At 43.1% G+C, this 15,184-nt stretch overlaps 1 protein-coding gene across 1 annotated transcript in view; it reads left to right on the top strand.

The window, feature by feature from the left end:
* The first annotated feature begins 321 nt into the window (after positions 1 to 321).
* LOC134457281 (B-cell receptor CD22-like) overlaps positions 322 to 15,184 on the top strand; it is a 34,181-nt gene continuing 19,318 nt past the window's right edge. The window contains exons 1-10 of the mRNA XM_063209220.1: positions 322 to 412; positions 634 to 706; positions 2,291 to 2,689; positions 3,174 to 3,458; positions 3,889 to 4,167; positions 6,118 to 6,396; positions 7,406 to 7,660; positions 8,309 to 8,396; positions 8,915 to 8,978; positions 9,731 to 9,984. Of these exons, the coding sequence (XP_063065290.1) occupies positions 640 to 706; positions 2,291 to 2,689; positions 3,174 to 3,458; positions 3,889 to 4,167; positions 6,118 to 6,396; positions 7,406 to 7,660; positions 8,309 to 8,396; positions 8,915 to 8,978; positions 9,731 to 9,984 (1,970 nt within the window). The 5' untranslated portion in view covers positions 322 to 412; positions 634 to 639. The remainder of the gene's footprint in view (positions 413 to 633; positions 707 to 2,290; positions 2,690 to 3,173; positions 3,459 to 3,888; positions 4,168 to 6,117; positions 6,397 to 7,405; positions 7,661 to 8,308; positions 8,397 to 8,914; positions 8,979 to 9,730; positions 9,985 to 15,184) is intronic.

The following is a 15,184-nucleotide window of genomic DNA, read 5'->3' as shown; positions in this document are numbered from 1 at the left end:
AGTGTAGCTACAAGGGAGGAACGGTGCACAATAGGTAAGTACTTCATGCAATAGTATTTGTGCTATTGATGCCTTTTCGTGCAGATTCGATTGCCAGTGATCCAAGTCACTGTTTGCTGAACAGTCTCCATTAGGCTACATCACAAGAACATTGCTATGATGACATTACAGAGTTTTAAGAAACAGATTAATCCTAGACAAGGCCATCACCATTTTGGTAACAACAAGATCATCATATCGAGGTTCTGCATGAAATAGTTGAGTGTTTAAAATAATGTATGTGTGAACTGAAGCACAGACCCTGACAGGAAAGAGGTGGGTTCTGCTCTGCTGCCATCATCGTTACAGTTCACTTGATGTCTGCTTCTTCCACAAACTCAAACTGTGCACTCGAAGAGGCTCACCAGTGAAGGTAATGTACATGCCATTATCCTTTGTCTTTATCGATACAGTCTTTGTTTTATTTTTCCTCTCATCTTTTACAAATGAAGAACCATAGAGACACCTTACATTGGTGCTCACTCAGACACAGCAGCATGCAAATCATTATTAATAACGATACACTGGGACAGTATGAACGACTTAAACGTGTAACAGTGAATATCATATACTGTATTTATACTGTATTTGCAGGGCACTATGGTTGTTGTGGAAACACTTGTCATGGCAGCCTTATGTTCTACTGTGTTTGGTACGACTGGTACAGGTATGTGTTTCTCTATTATATGTGTTGTTTGGGAAAGCAGTAACATGTTAGCCTGGGAACTCCTATACTGCCTTTAGTTCTACACACTCGTTTCGATCTGAAAAATCTCACTTGTGATTAGGTCAGATATTAACCAGGCAAGTAACATGTAAGGGTAGCTTTCAATGCATATTAGCCGGGCCACTGACAGCTTTGGCAGGAAAAATTCATCTCAAAGACACACCCGCCAAGGTGGTTGTGCATTTTTTTCCCCTTTCATTCTTTATTTATTAACAATGTTACTGCTGCACTCCACTCATTTGTCTGCAGTAAAAGTTGAGAAAACCTCATTTAGAGAGTTCAAAAGTGGGGATGCCAATGCACCATTCTGGCACCTATGGCCCCCACCTCCCAAATACATACAATGTAATGGGCATACCCCATCCCTGGGCCCAGGACAGTTGACCCCTGTACCCCCCTCTGTCGTCTTCCCTACATATTAGTGTTTACTTACTATATTCAATACAGATTTTTACGTACACTATGTATGCACACCATTGTAAAATTCATTATACAGATAAAGTACACATTATTAACCATCTCCTTGAGAAGGGGTAGCCTATTTTTTTCTATTTTGTTTGTTGGTCCCTCAGTTGGTCTGACAGCAAAATAAGGTGAAATAAAACTGCAGATAACACTTATACTGGATTTCAGACCAATTTTAAGGTCAAAGGTTAAAATGTTTTGTTTTTTGGTTTTCCAAATTTACTTACAGTAACATTTTCAGAAAAGATGCCCAGTGAGTCCTGTGTGACCCCATTAGGTCAAGATGGAGGAAACACCCCCTCCCCTTATTTCATTTCTCAAATTGTACCTTTTGTATTTGTAATGAGTAGGCTAATTCCATATACTGCAGTAGTGGGAAACACATATCAGGCCTCAATTCATAAATCTGGATGTGATTTCTGACCCTGCCTTTACATTTGAGCAGCAGATCAGTACAGTGTTAAGAAAAATCTGTTTTCCAGCTGAGAGCCGAGTTGACATTTTATTTTTGTATCCTGAATATGTGCAAACTCAACCCATTGCAACTAAATAGAAAATTTCATATGATTCTCCCGTTTGTCCCTATATGCAGTCGCTAGCGAACGAGCTCTGTCTCTAGCAGCTGTCAACAGCCTGGCTGGCATCGTCGGCGTCGCACGTTGATGATGTCACAGCGACTTTATTTTTAAAAAATTAGAAGCGGGACGAAACCTGCATGTAATGACGGCCGTGATGTCCATACATGTTATGGGTGGTGGCGTACCATAAAGAAAAAAATATGAACAGTTTAGTTTGTGCCTTCAACTCGTTGCCCAAAGGAAGACGTTACTTGGATATGACAAAACCGAATATCTTCGGGAGGGCTCCAAATGACAAAAAACTACCATGGATCACTAGAACATGAGGTAATAATGTGAAATCAAGGGCCCAATGTCAAAAAAACGGTTTTCTCCTTTAAGAGCATTGCCTGTTGTTTGTTGTTGTTGTTTTTGTTGTTGTTGTTGTTGTTGTTGACGATGATGATGATGATGATAAACTGTGATTATGGCTGTTTTCCAGATGACTGGTCAGTGCACTACCCTCCTAGTACATCAGTGTGTGCCTTGAAAGGCGCTACAGTGGAGCTGAACGCCACATGTACCTACCCCTCCTCTCACGTCCTCACTGACACCCTGTGGCACTTGACATGGCCGAAACATGGGGAGCCAACCAACATCAGCCGTTTGCCAGAATACAGCAACCGTGTGGAATGTGTGTGGTACACACCTAAAGTACAAACTAAGTGGTCCCACGTGCGTGGGTCCAACGTTAAAGTCTGTGGGGCACAATCCACTCTGAGAATAAGAGATGTGAAAAAGAGTGACTCTAGAGAGTACCTCTTCAGGATTCACACCAGGTCTTCTCACAATAAAGGTGAAAAGTACAGTGGCTCACCTGGAGTTACGCTCAGTGTCACGGGTAAGAAGGACACACAGCACACAAATCATCTGTTAACTCAAGCTGGAGATTCATTTTACTTTTAACTTTTAATTAGACTAAACCCACATGGTACAGAAATCCTCGTGTGCGTAAGCTTTTTGGAAAAGTTCATTTGTATAGCTCAATAAAAATATAATCCATATACTGTATTGTATTTTTATAGCCATAAAAGTGCAATTCTTTACACTTATAGATCCAGTGTACAGCTCACGCAAAAAGACTCCAACTATCTAAAATCTCACAAAACTGACATATTGCATATTTATGCTAATTTTCAAAGGATTTTTATTGTAGAACTTTAAAGAAGTATTTTTGTGCTCCAAATACTTGATCCTACTTCTGAATTTTACTCTTAAGATTAAATAAATAACCCTTTCCTCACTACAATTGTAAAGAATAAATGTTTGCTATAGATTTCAATCAGGCTGTTTTTATATGTGTCCCTGCATTCTCTGCTTGGCAGACTTGGTGGTGACTGTGTCCTCTACCATGGCGACAGAGCGCCAGTCTGTGACGCTGACCTGCAGCACCACCTGCAGGCTGACTCAGAGTGTGACATTCACCTGGTACAAGAACAGACGTGAATTACCTCAACCATATTATCACACCTACAAGTACTCACGTTATGGCATGAATGATGAGTACTTAACCCTCAACTCAGTCAGCAGAGAGCATTCTGGGAACTACTCTTGTGCTGTGAAGGGGAGACAAGATCTCATCAGCCATCCGATACACATAGATGTCAGATGTGCGTATGACCTTAGCCCAGTGGCCCCAAACCTCTTTTGCCCCAGGACCTCATATTGACGTCCCAAATATCTACATTTTCCCAAATATAATATTGTTTTTAATCAATCAATGTATATCAGAATGTTCCAACAATATTATATAGTTATGCTATATTAAACTTAACTTAATATCAGTTTTCTTTTTTCATACCAAGGCATTTCTGTCCATTTGAATTTCACTCAACTTTAACACTGCCTTAGACTCAATCATATCACTCAGCAGGCACTTTATTCTAAAACACTGTACATAAAATATAGTACACATGCACTGCCAGACATTTGTTTTATTAACATTAATGCGAATTATTTATTTAATTAACATTAATTGAATTAAATTCAAAACAATTACTGTACTGTACAATCACTGCACATTTTGCTTTCCCCCCACAGACGGACCCAAGAACACATCTGTCTCTCTGTATCCACCTGGCGTTGTCGTCGTGGAGGGAGAGTCGGTGAGGCTGGTCTGCAGAGCCGATGCCAACCCAGCGGTGCACGCCTACACCTGGCTGAAGCAGCAACACAACACTGACAGTGTTATTATAACAACAGGAGAGAGCTACTACAACATCACTGATGTCCGCGCTGAGCACAGTGGAGGGTATCGATGCAGGGCCAGGAACGCAGTCAGTGAAGCCACCTCCGCACCAGTGCAGATCGATGTTCAATGTGAGTCAGTCTTCCCATGTATGACATGACAATGGCAAAGTCATGGAAGTCACACATTTGTCATTGTACAGCGAAAATACTGTTTTTTTTTTGCCCATTTGCCCATTGCCCATTGCCCTTTTTTTTTTACCTTCATGACCTCTGTCATGTAATATGCTGTATATCCCATTAAGACCTGGCGTAATAAATTTGCTGTTACCAGAATGGCAATGTAAAGATGAAAACAGAGAAGGGCTGAAGAAGGGTTTCTACCCGAAACGTCACAGAAAAATAAAAAATAAGTGGGAGCAAAAAATCCTGGTTGTAGCAGACTTTCGGACTAGCGGACAAGGGCAGTCATGGGTGAGCGGTTAGGGGGTCAGACTTGCATCCCAGAGGTTGCCGGTTCGACTCCCGACCCGCCAGTTTGGTGGGGGGAGTAATCAACCAGTGCTCTCCCCCATCCTCCTCCATGACTGAGGTACCCTGAGCATGGTACCATCCCACCGCACTGCTCCCCATGGGGCGCCACTGAGGGCTGCCCCCTTGCACGGGTGAGGCATAAATGCAATTTCGTTGTGTGCAGTATGCAGTGTTCACTTGTGTGCTGTGGAGTGCTGTGTCACAATGACAATGGGAGTTGGAGTTTCCCAATGGGCTTTCACCTTTCACTTTTCTCTCTTTTTATCTGACTATTTATAGAGCTCTTCAGCGTTGACGTCAACTTGTATGCGGCGTTTGGACTTCCGGTTCGATGGCGATTTTTTACATTGCAAAACGCCATAGAGATTCAGGTTTGGCAAAAATATAAGTTGCACGGCAACAACGAACATTAGCGTGTCCCCGCATCCCTTTCTCATTAGTGGAACGGATCGTATCATGTTGGTGTATTCACATGTTAAATCATGACGATTATAATTCAATATTGCTAACCCCTTTCTGATCATTAAAACTTCCGAACTACATACTTTCCTTTGGTTGCCATGGGTACAACCCTCCGCACGTACATGCCGTTAGATACAGGCGCCGCTTCTGTAGTCGCCAAAAGCTTCCGGGTTTAGCATATGGACGCAACATCGTATTTATGTCGAAGTTTGACACAAAATGATCAACCATGTCATACCTACAGCCTATTTTTAACACCCTCGACAGTTTGCGGGGGTTCGCTAAGCGCGTGCTTGCACTCGGAGCTTATTTGAAATTTACCCCTATTCATTCCCAATGGAGGCCGGAAGCCGATACGAACCAGGAAGTCCTTAAATGCTAACATGAAAGACTACAATCTACTACATGCTTCCGCGTTACTGAAGAACTCTATTGGTCCTGCTCCCAGGTCAGACGTTTGGATGTGCAAGCTTTTACCTTCAACTAGAATGGCAATGACCAAGTCGTAGTGCATTACTAAAGGCCCTGTGTCATGTCAGAGTATTGTAATACTTTGGGAGTTAACTTTCAATGGCTATTACAGCGTGCCACTGGAGGTACAGCGCGCATTAAGAGGTTAAACAGTATGCATTTCTTTCTTCAAACAGAAGTAATTTTGATGCATTTTATGTCCATTAATGTTGTTAATTAGTCGACATGGCTTGTTCTTAGATACGCTTGTAGCCTCTTACTGCAGATGGGGTCGTCGACGGGCCTATTCACTATTTTGCTGAATAATATACTCAACTACATCATAACAGCATTGCTACGACGGTACCGAGAGCCTTAAGTAACAGATTAAGACATAGCCATTACAATTTTGGTGACAGAGTCAGGTTATAACACAGGCTCTGCGCTAAGGGGTTAAACTGATGAACTACCCTGTGTTGAGCTCTATACGCAGGCTGAAGGAAATTTCTGGCAGAGTTGTCACTTCTTTCAGAAGCAAGGATCAGCACATCTTGCGACAATCAATACCATGCAGCTATGTGTTGCTTGCAGTCATGTCATGAAATTGTTATTTTCTGGGTCCCACTTTTCCCACAGACCCTCCGAGGGGTTTTAAAGCTACCATCATCAGTCCCTCGGGTGACATCGTGGAGGGTCAGACTCAGAGCGTACTTCTGACCTGCGACGGTGACGCCAACCCTCCGCCTCACACATACACCTGGTACAAGGGGAGCGGAGCACACCGCTCGAATGTGGGAGCGGGACAAAATCACAGCCTGCTGAATGTGACCAGCAGACACTCTGGGGAGTACCACTGTAATGCAGAAAACCTCCAAGGATCAACCAATTCCACACCTGTCTATGTAGACGTTTTCTGTAAGTAACAAAAATGTTGTTTTATTTATTCATTTGTTTGTTTGTTTGTTTGATTGATTTTTTTGGGAGGGGGCAGTAGGGTCTTTATTATATTGATGGGACAAAATATAAGACTTCTCAACCTTCTGACCAACATAAATGTTGTTTTATCTATTTGGGTATATATGTGTTTGTGCCTTAATTACATTGATAGGACAAAATGTAAGACTTCTCAACCCTCCCACCAACGCTGTAATGTCCTGCCAATAAGGCAGGAAGCAGTTATTATGTTGGCAGGAAATTATGACGTTGCTGGGTTCTTTCGTCTGAACTGCATTTTTTTATAGTACGTTGGCCAGGTCATCAGGATGGCAGGAAGTTATGACGTTGGTGGGTGTCGCAATGGGCCCTCTATTCAGTGTTACAAAGATAGAGAGTGTTTATTTTTGACATACCAGGGGTGTCAAACTCAAATTGACTAAGGGCCAAAATAAAAACCTGGAACGAAGTTGCGGGCCGAACTCAATATTTATTTTTTAAAAATGGACTGAAATTGTACATGTATGCTCTTAACATTAACTGTTTTCAAACAAACTCTTTCCGATCATATACGGTAGTTCAAATGTGCCAGCACATGCTGTGTTGTACTATATGAGTGTGAGCTGTTTCATTGGCCTGGGCCCACTCGTATTCTTGTGACACACCAAATTCCATGTTGAAGTCTTGTTATATTAATGGTGTATGTGGGCCAACTGTAATACACATTTGAAAAGACATCGGGGGCCGAATAAAATGACTCCGGACCGCGGGCCAGATTTGGCCCACAGGCCTGAGTTTGACATTCCTGCTCTAGACAATTCCATAAATGCTATGCAATGCCATATCTGTGAATATCTGTAATGAATATGCAAAAGAATACACAAAAGGATAATTTAGTGTAATATCCGCAAATACTGTGTGCAAAAGACAAAAAGAATACAGTACATTTGATAAAGGTTATAAAACAGTCTTTTCCTCATATTCCTCATAGACCCCCCAAAGAATGTCAACGTGTCCGTCAGCTATGTAGAGAAGACTGGCTCTGTCAGGCTGTCGTGTATGAGTGATGCCAACCCAGCTGAGCAGAGCTACACCTGGCACGCTGAGAACACTGCAGCAGGAGAGGAGGCCTCCATACGAGGCATAGGGAAGCACATAACACTGGACCACGCAGAGAGCGGATTTTACTACTGCCAGGCCAGGAACAAAGCTGGAGCCACTGAGTCTGGCATCAAATACATTCCAGGTAACTCACTTTCACTTACAGCCATGTTTTTCACATTTGTGAAGCACTCTGAGCTGCACGCCTTGTATGATATAGTGTTATACAAAAATACAGTTATTATTATTATTATTATTATTATTATTATTATTATTATTATTATTATTATTATTAAAGGTGTTACAGATTCTAAGGGCCTGACGGCACTGAGAGGGGGCCCCTGGAAGGATACTGATAACATCATTTGTCATTTTGGGGGCCCAAAATTTGAATCTTTCATGGGGCTCAACATTTTTAGCGGCGTCCCTGCTTACAGCTTACAGTAGCTTGCCTTACACAAGTAGCAAATTAGCCTTACACAGAGTGGAAGTTAAAAAGTGATGATTTTTCTCTTTGTTGTTCTTCTGTGCTGTCCTCTCTTTTTTAAATAGTTTTATGGACAATCCCACATGCTTTAATTACAAGTTTGTGTAGCACAATGTGTCACTCATTAATTTATTCATTCGCTTACTCTAATATGTGAGGCATACCTTGTGCAGAAACTCAATCCAATACAATTCTTTCTTTGGGACTACGAAGTATTTCATATTATGTTGGATCACTGCCAAATAAAATGGTTGTGTAGTATCATGATAATCAAGTTCTTAATAAAATCCTTTCATTCTCATTTAGAACAACAACGGCTTGCTACCCGTTATGCAATATTCTTCACTGTGGCTGTAGGAGCCTTGATCATCTGCATCTTGCTGATCTTATTGAGGTAAATAGAAGAGGATACTTAGCCTGGCAAGCCAGACTAAATGTGACATTAAATGTGAATATTTAGTCTGGCCCCGATCAATGAGACATCGGAAGATTGTTGATTGGAACAACCCGCTGTTTTTCACACTGTGTCTGTGCCTATAGGCCAACGCTCTGACCAAAATCCCGCCCAATTTGCATCCAAAGATTCAAAACAATTCTCCTGCGTTGTGATTGGTCCGGCAGTTTCAGGGCCTGAGGCTAGACCCACTCGCAGGCAAAAATTTGTTCGCTGGCAGGTGGGGCTAGTTTACTAGGCTAGAAGACACTTATTGAATGTGAATTACATAAGTATAGCTCTGAATGTGTTGTGTAATAACAGTCAACCCGATGCAGACCAGCATCCATGTATTTTATTTTGTCTGGTGTTATGTGAGTTTTGTACGTATATTTCTTGATGTTGTATGCTGAAGGTATCAACAGGTGTGCATTGTTACTTCTGGATGGAGAAATTATCAGCCTTAATCTCCCTGTCAGAAAGAAAATGTTTAGGTTGACCAGCGCTGAGGACACGCCTGCTCCTCCCGACACAGTTGCACAGGTAAGCACAAGTCCAAAGACTCCCTAAAACATCTGTCCATGACATGACCATGATTTGCAGAGGTGTCAAATTAAAAAGAAGAAGTAAATTCATGTTCTAAGTACGTTGCCATGACATCCCATACAGTAGTTGGTTAATCCACTGCACCTAATGAGGGAGACTGTATTGTTCCCATGGCCGTAACTACCATTGAGGACACAGAGATCATGTCCTCAGTATTTTTTTTCAGTAATGTAACATTTATCTATGATGAAAATCGATATATGATCAACAATGATAAATTCAGTCTGTATACGCCACCCCTATTTATCCCCAAGGCAGTGATTAATGAAAACAAACTGAAGAATTTGACTTAAGTGTTTGAAGCATTCTAAATGTGCAGTGTGCAGTGAATGCAAGCAGTATTTGACCTCTGTATTTGAAAATGTCTGGTTACGGCCCTGATTGTTCCTAATAAACCTGAATGCCTAAAAAAAAATGATCCAAGCAGCTCAGAGTCAGCTGGTTATAAGACAGGTACTTTCGTCTACACAGACACAGCCATGGGGGCTCAGCTACTCTGTGATGTCACCTTTGTTAGAAAGAGACGGTGGTAGCAGGTTTTTTTTTTAAATCTTCCACTTTTACTTTTTACATCTCCGATAACTTTTAACACCTCAGACAGAAAACCTTCCCACCACTATAATCTTCCTTTTACATCCATATAAGCCTACTCTACTCTACTCGGGTTCCTTCCCCTTCTGCTGTCGCAGGGTGACTCAGGTCCGGTGTACGCCAACGTCTCGAAGAGCAGCAGCGCCCCCGTGACCTCTGACCCCGAAGAGAGGAGAGCGAATGCCGAGGACGATGACGTCCACTACAGCAGTGTGTACTTTAAACACTGTGACAAACAGGAAGTGACTGCAAAAGGGGCGCTGGTGGAGGGCAAGACGAAGCCCTCCGCAGCGTCACCACCACCAAATGAGGAAGTGCTGTACAGCGCAGTCAACCTCCGCCACCACCACTCGTGACATAACCCGCGCCAGCAGGGCAAGACTGCTAAAATCGACCAATAATCACGTTAGATCTCTGCCACGTTGCTTTTCAAACCTGTACACAGTTCTGTCACGACTCACGTCACAGGATATTATCTAATACTTACTACCATGGCTAGACTTGTAATCTGGCATACAGCCGGGGCATTTTCTTGATAGGCCTACAGTCCCCAGGGGCCAATACTGTTTTTTTTTTTTAAGAGAAAGGATGTCTGCGCTTCAGCCCTTGTGGTGCTCACAGTCCAGGACAGTAGGATCAAGGCGTACTGGGCTACTTCTCTGTGACTAGACCCAGGGAAGACCGTAGCACTCAGCATACCTTTTTCTTTTTTTTTTGGTGCACAAAGTGACTGACGTTTCAACGCACCTGCATCACTCTTGACTCTGAGGAAGATGCAGATGCACCAAAAGAAAATGAAAACTCTTTAAAAAGTATGCTGGCGCTCCAGTCATCCCTAGGTCTAGTCCAGGGATGGGCAACTGGAGGCCCGGGGGCCACATGCGGCCCGTCTCCTCATTCAGTGTGGCCCTTATATAAAATATAATTAAATCAATAAATAAATAATGACCAGAAATTTTCAAAACACTACTGAATTAATCCATTGTAATTATCCTGTTGACAAATAGAGAACACTTCCATTCCGAATCAAACCAAAATATTGGCAGTAAATCAGCAATCAACTGCATCATGAGCTGTGTAAGTTGCAGTCTGATCCCTGGTCATGTGGCCCTCCAATGGTGACGACGAAAAAATGTGGCCCTCCGTATCATGAAAGTTGCCCATCACTGAGAAGTAGCCCAGTCTGTCAGTTTTTTTTTTTTTTTTTAAGTTTGTTTTTTCTTTGTGACTGGCCCTCAGGTTGGGGTAGGAGGGCGGCCCATTTGTCCATCTTCAATCTAGACAGAGGACAGAGTCATGCAGCATATACACTGTGAGTGCGTCTTAATATGCGACCTTGCCTCCTCCACTTGCGCTTGTCTCCTCGTCCCGCCTCCTGGCCCCTCCTCCGTGGAGAAAACGATAAAGTTTCCCAGCTGTCAGCCTAGCCACAACAACTTTTGAGGGACTGTTTTTCATTCACCATCCCAATTGCAAATGAGAAAAAGACTCTACAATTGAGCTTTTGCAAGATATTGAAATATAATGCTGCTGTCAGTGATGTCATCATGACGAGAAGCAAGTGGAGGAGGCAAGTGGAGGAGGCAAGGTCGCATATTAAGACGCACTCTGTACGTAGTGCGAAAATGGCGTGTATGTGTAAGGGCCTAGTTTAAGGGAAAAAAATGCCCCGAGTGGTTTGTTCAGTCCTGAACCAGGGACTTAGAATTGGCAGCTGCCAGCCAGCCAAACGCTGGTATGACTTGGCTGCGCATTTTTAAAGATTTTTTTTTGGTGGTCTTTTACGACTTCATTTGACAGGAGAGCGTGAGAGGTGGACAGGAAGCGAACTGGGAGAGAGAGGTCGGCAAAGGACCCGGGCCGGGAATCGAACCCGGGTCAGCCGCATGACAGGCGAGTGCCCCACCGGTTGACCACGGCAGGGCGGCTGTTTTTGTTTAGCATTGAGAAGTAGCATTTGCGTGATTTATGTTTATATAGGACGCTTTTATAGTGCGCTCATCTTCTCGTTTCTGAACTTCAGCACGTCAGGGTAAAAAAGACAGAGATCTGTGACCATACATGCAGTGTAAAGGCTGCATGCGTGTCTTGTGACTCAGGAAAACCACAGTGTCAAGTGAGCAAAAAAAGCTTATATCACGCCCTGGCACATAACGCCTGGGCTGCAAACACACTCTCTTTCACACCTCCTCCTTTTCTCTTTGACATTCTCTCTTGTGAGTGTCTCTTTTTAAAGATATTTTCATGGGCTCTTTGCGCCTTTATTATGATATGATGATCTGTGAGAGATAGACGGGAAATTGGTGAGAGACAGAAAGTGGGGAAGGTTTTGGAAAATGGCCGAAGTTTGGACTCGAACCCGGGTCATCTTAATCCATTGTGTCTTGGAGACACATATACGGGTTTTTCAGGATTTTGAGATATTAGCTGTTTTATTAACTATGTGGGAATGTTAGAGCTGAATGAACACATTACAAGACAAGGGGAGGGTCTTGGCTTTCAAATGTAACTCATTTCATTAAACCAAAAGTCAAGAGACACCGCACACTGCTTACTTTTCTTAACTTTATTTCTTGGAGCGAACAACGCGTTTCTCCCAATGCGTCATCAGGTTCGCTCTGGTAACTCATTTCATGTTTGTATGTGCTTCGGAGGCTGAGATATTTAGGATTTAATAGGAAGAGGGCACCCTTTCCCAAAAAGGGCTTAGGACAAAATGGGTTAATCCAGCCCTGGCGACCCCCCTTCAGTACCTCCGCGACACTCCTAGAGGTCCCGACCCCCAGTTTGGGAGCCACTGCCCTAAAGGATCTGTCCATGACCATTATATGCAGAGGTATCACATTAAAAAAGTAGAAGTAAATTCATGTTGTAAGTACAATGCCATGACAACACATACAGTACACATACACATACAGTACAAATACACATAAAGTAATACACTGTACCAGGGGCGCTGCCAGATATTTTGGTCCCCATGACAGATTCACATGTTGGGCCCCCTTAAGGGTCCCTATCAGTGCTTGGGCCCTTTCTGTCAGTGCTTGGGCCCTTAGAATCTGTAACACTCCCCTAGCGACACCCGTGCACTGTACCTACTGAGGGAGACTGTATTGCTACTGTATCTGGGTCCCCAGACGGATGGTCTGGCACCTCAGCCCATTCACCAACGGCGCCTCCTCTTGTGTCTCTTTTCAGTTCTTATTTTTTTGCACTAGCGTTCATGTTTTGCTAACACATATTCTAAGACAAGCCTGGTGTGATTCTGTTGGCGTTAAACTGTTAAACCACTTGTGACCATGGTCATCGTGGATCACACCCAGCCTCCTTCACACATCTCTCATTCCTCTTTGACATTTTCTCATGTAGCTGTTTTTTACTTTTCATACAAAGGGGTCACTTGTCCTGGGAGAGTTTACATCGCATGTTTTGGATGAGGGGGCCCGTCGCATGACTTTGTCCCGGGCCCAGTCAAAGCTGTCAGCGGCCCTGATTATACGTACATATGGTATAAAGACAGTGATACACTCTACACTCAAACTTGTGAAGTCTGCTATAAAGTGTTGCCAGTGTTTCTTTTATTTCATTTAATTCTTGTTATTATTTTTTTGTAAATACGTAGATCACTGATGAGTGAGGTGCTTCACTCCAATGCGTAACAGTAATTCTCACTGTACATGTATGGCAACAACAAAAGACTTATTCCATGTAGCCTATTCGGTTCTGTTCTGTTCCATTCGTGCAGACATGTATTAAACCCTTAGCACAGCACCTATGTTATAACCTTACTGCCACCAAAATTGTAATGTCTATGTCTTAATATGTTACTTAAAGCTCTCTGCGCTGTCATAGCAATGTTGTTATGATGTAGTTGTGTATTTTCAGCAAATAGTTAATAGGCCCGCTGGCGACCCCATCTGCAGTAAGAGGCTACCTTTCTTGTCTCATACTTGACAGTAAGCATGGGACACGTTTCTTTGCACTAGTTACTTGGTTACCACCACACATGCTTGACAACATCTAAAGCAAATTTCTTTATTTTGGTGTCATCAGGCCTCAGGACATAGCCCTAGCTATCCATATCCTTTGTCTGCTTGTCTCTGATGAGACCATGATAAACACATTTGCATTAGATAGTGTCAAGCATATGTGGTGGTAGCCAAGTGAGAAGTAAAAAGAAAAATGCCCCATGCTTACAGTCAAGAATGGTACAAGAAAAGTACATTATGATTATTTATTTGTTCATATACTCAAATGACAGAGCAGAACACAAGGCCCCTTTGTACAACATTATACGTATGAAGTGCACATCACTCCCCTTACATTCTTGACTTTAAGCATGGGGCATTTTTCATTGCACTTTCTTTGTCCTGTCATCACTACAATGTTATTATGGTGATGTGTGTGATCATGTCATTTTAGCAAAGTGAGTTCAGACATAGAGTTCAACAGTTCTGATGCCTGGATGGTGATTGCTTGGTCATGTAAACAAGTAGCCTACAGACCTAGTGGTGTAGTTGTGCAATTCTATCTATCTGATGTTGCAACTTATGCATATAAACCAGGGACAGCAGCATGACTCTTTTTTTTTTAAAAAGGGGGAAGGAAACCAGGGGTCCGTTTCTCGATTCTGTTGCTAACTGTCTTAAGACCGTCTTACTGTTACCTTGGATTTAGTGGTTAGCGTCGCTGTCGAGAGAGAGTTGAGTCGCTCTTACGAAGGACGTTGCTACCGTCGTTAGCAAAGACGCTTTCGAGATTCGGACCCCAAATCCATAGCCTGATTATCATCGACTTTCAAATCTCTTCGAGACTTGGTCTGACCAAGAAGCATAACAATTAACATTTCCCAAACGGCGTGGTCGACCTGCCTCCCTTGGTTTGCTAATGGTTGTACTTTATGCGTCTCGACAAAAAGTGGGAGTAGTTCCCGATTTTTCGGGAGCTCAGAAACAATATTGTATTGCTCCTCCTGGCCTGACTAGAAGCAATGCTGAATGTGTTGTGTCACTAGGAGGGCACGACCTGGCTACCAGATCCATATCAGGAGACAAGTTTCTTTTTTTTTAGATTTGTTTCGGTCTTTTGCGACGTTATTTGACAGGACAGTTTGAGAGCTGGATAGGAAGCAAATGGGGAGAGAGACGGGGAGGTGTTGGCAAATGACCCGGGCCGGGAATCGAACCTGGGTCAGCCGTATGGCAGACAAGTGCCCTACCGGTTGGCCACGAGCCAAGGAGCCCAGGAGCCAAGTTTCCATGAACGACACCGACTTCACTTTCATTCACCAAAAGGTGTCGAAACAGATATTATCTTCAGTGACCTCATTGCTAACGGCATTCAGTGCAATCTGCCCCGTCTACCGTATATTTAGTTTGTGTGTGTGTGTGTGTGTGTGTGTGTAAGCATGTTATGTGTTCATGTGTGCGCATGCAAGTCTGTGTCCGCGTGTGATGCGTTTGTGTGCGTTTGTGTTGATGTGTGTTTGAGTGTCTGTGTGCACAGAGTTGGCCAGTGGCACAGAGTGGTAATCAAGACACACACACACACAC

Source organism: Engraulis encrasicolus, chromosome 1, assembly GCF_034702125.1.
Source record: "Engraulis encrasicolus isolate BLACKSEA-1 chromosome 1, IST_EnEncr_1.0, whole genome shotgun sequence".
Classification (NCBI taxonomy): domain Eukaryota; kingdom Metazoa; phylum Chordata; class Actinopteri; order Clupeiformes; family Engraulidae; genus Engraulis; species Engraulis encrasicolus.
This window is presented reverse-complemented; position numbering and strand designations above follow the sequence as displayed.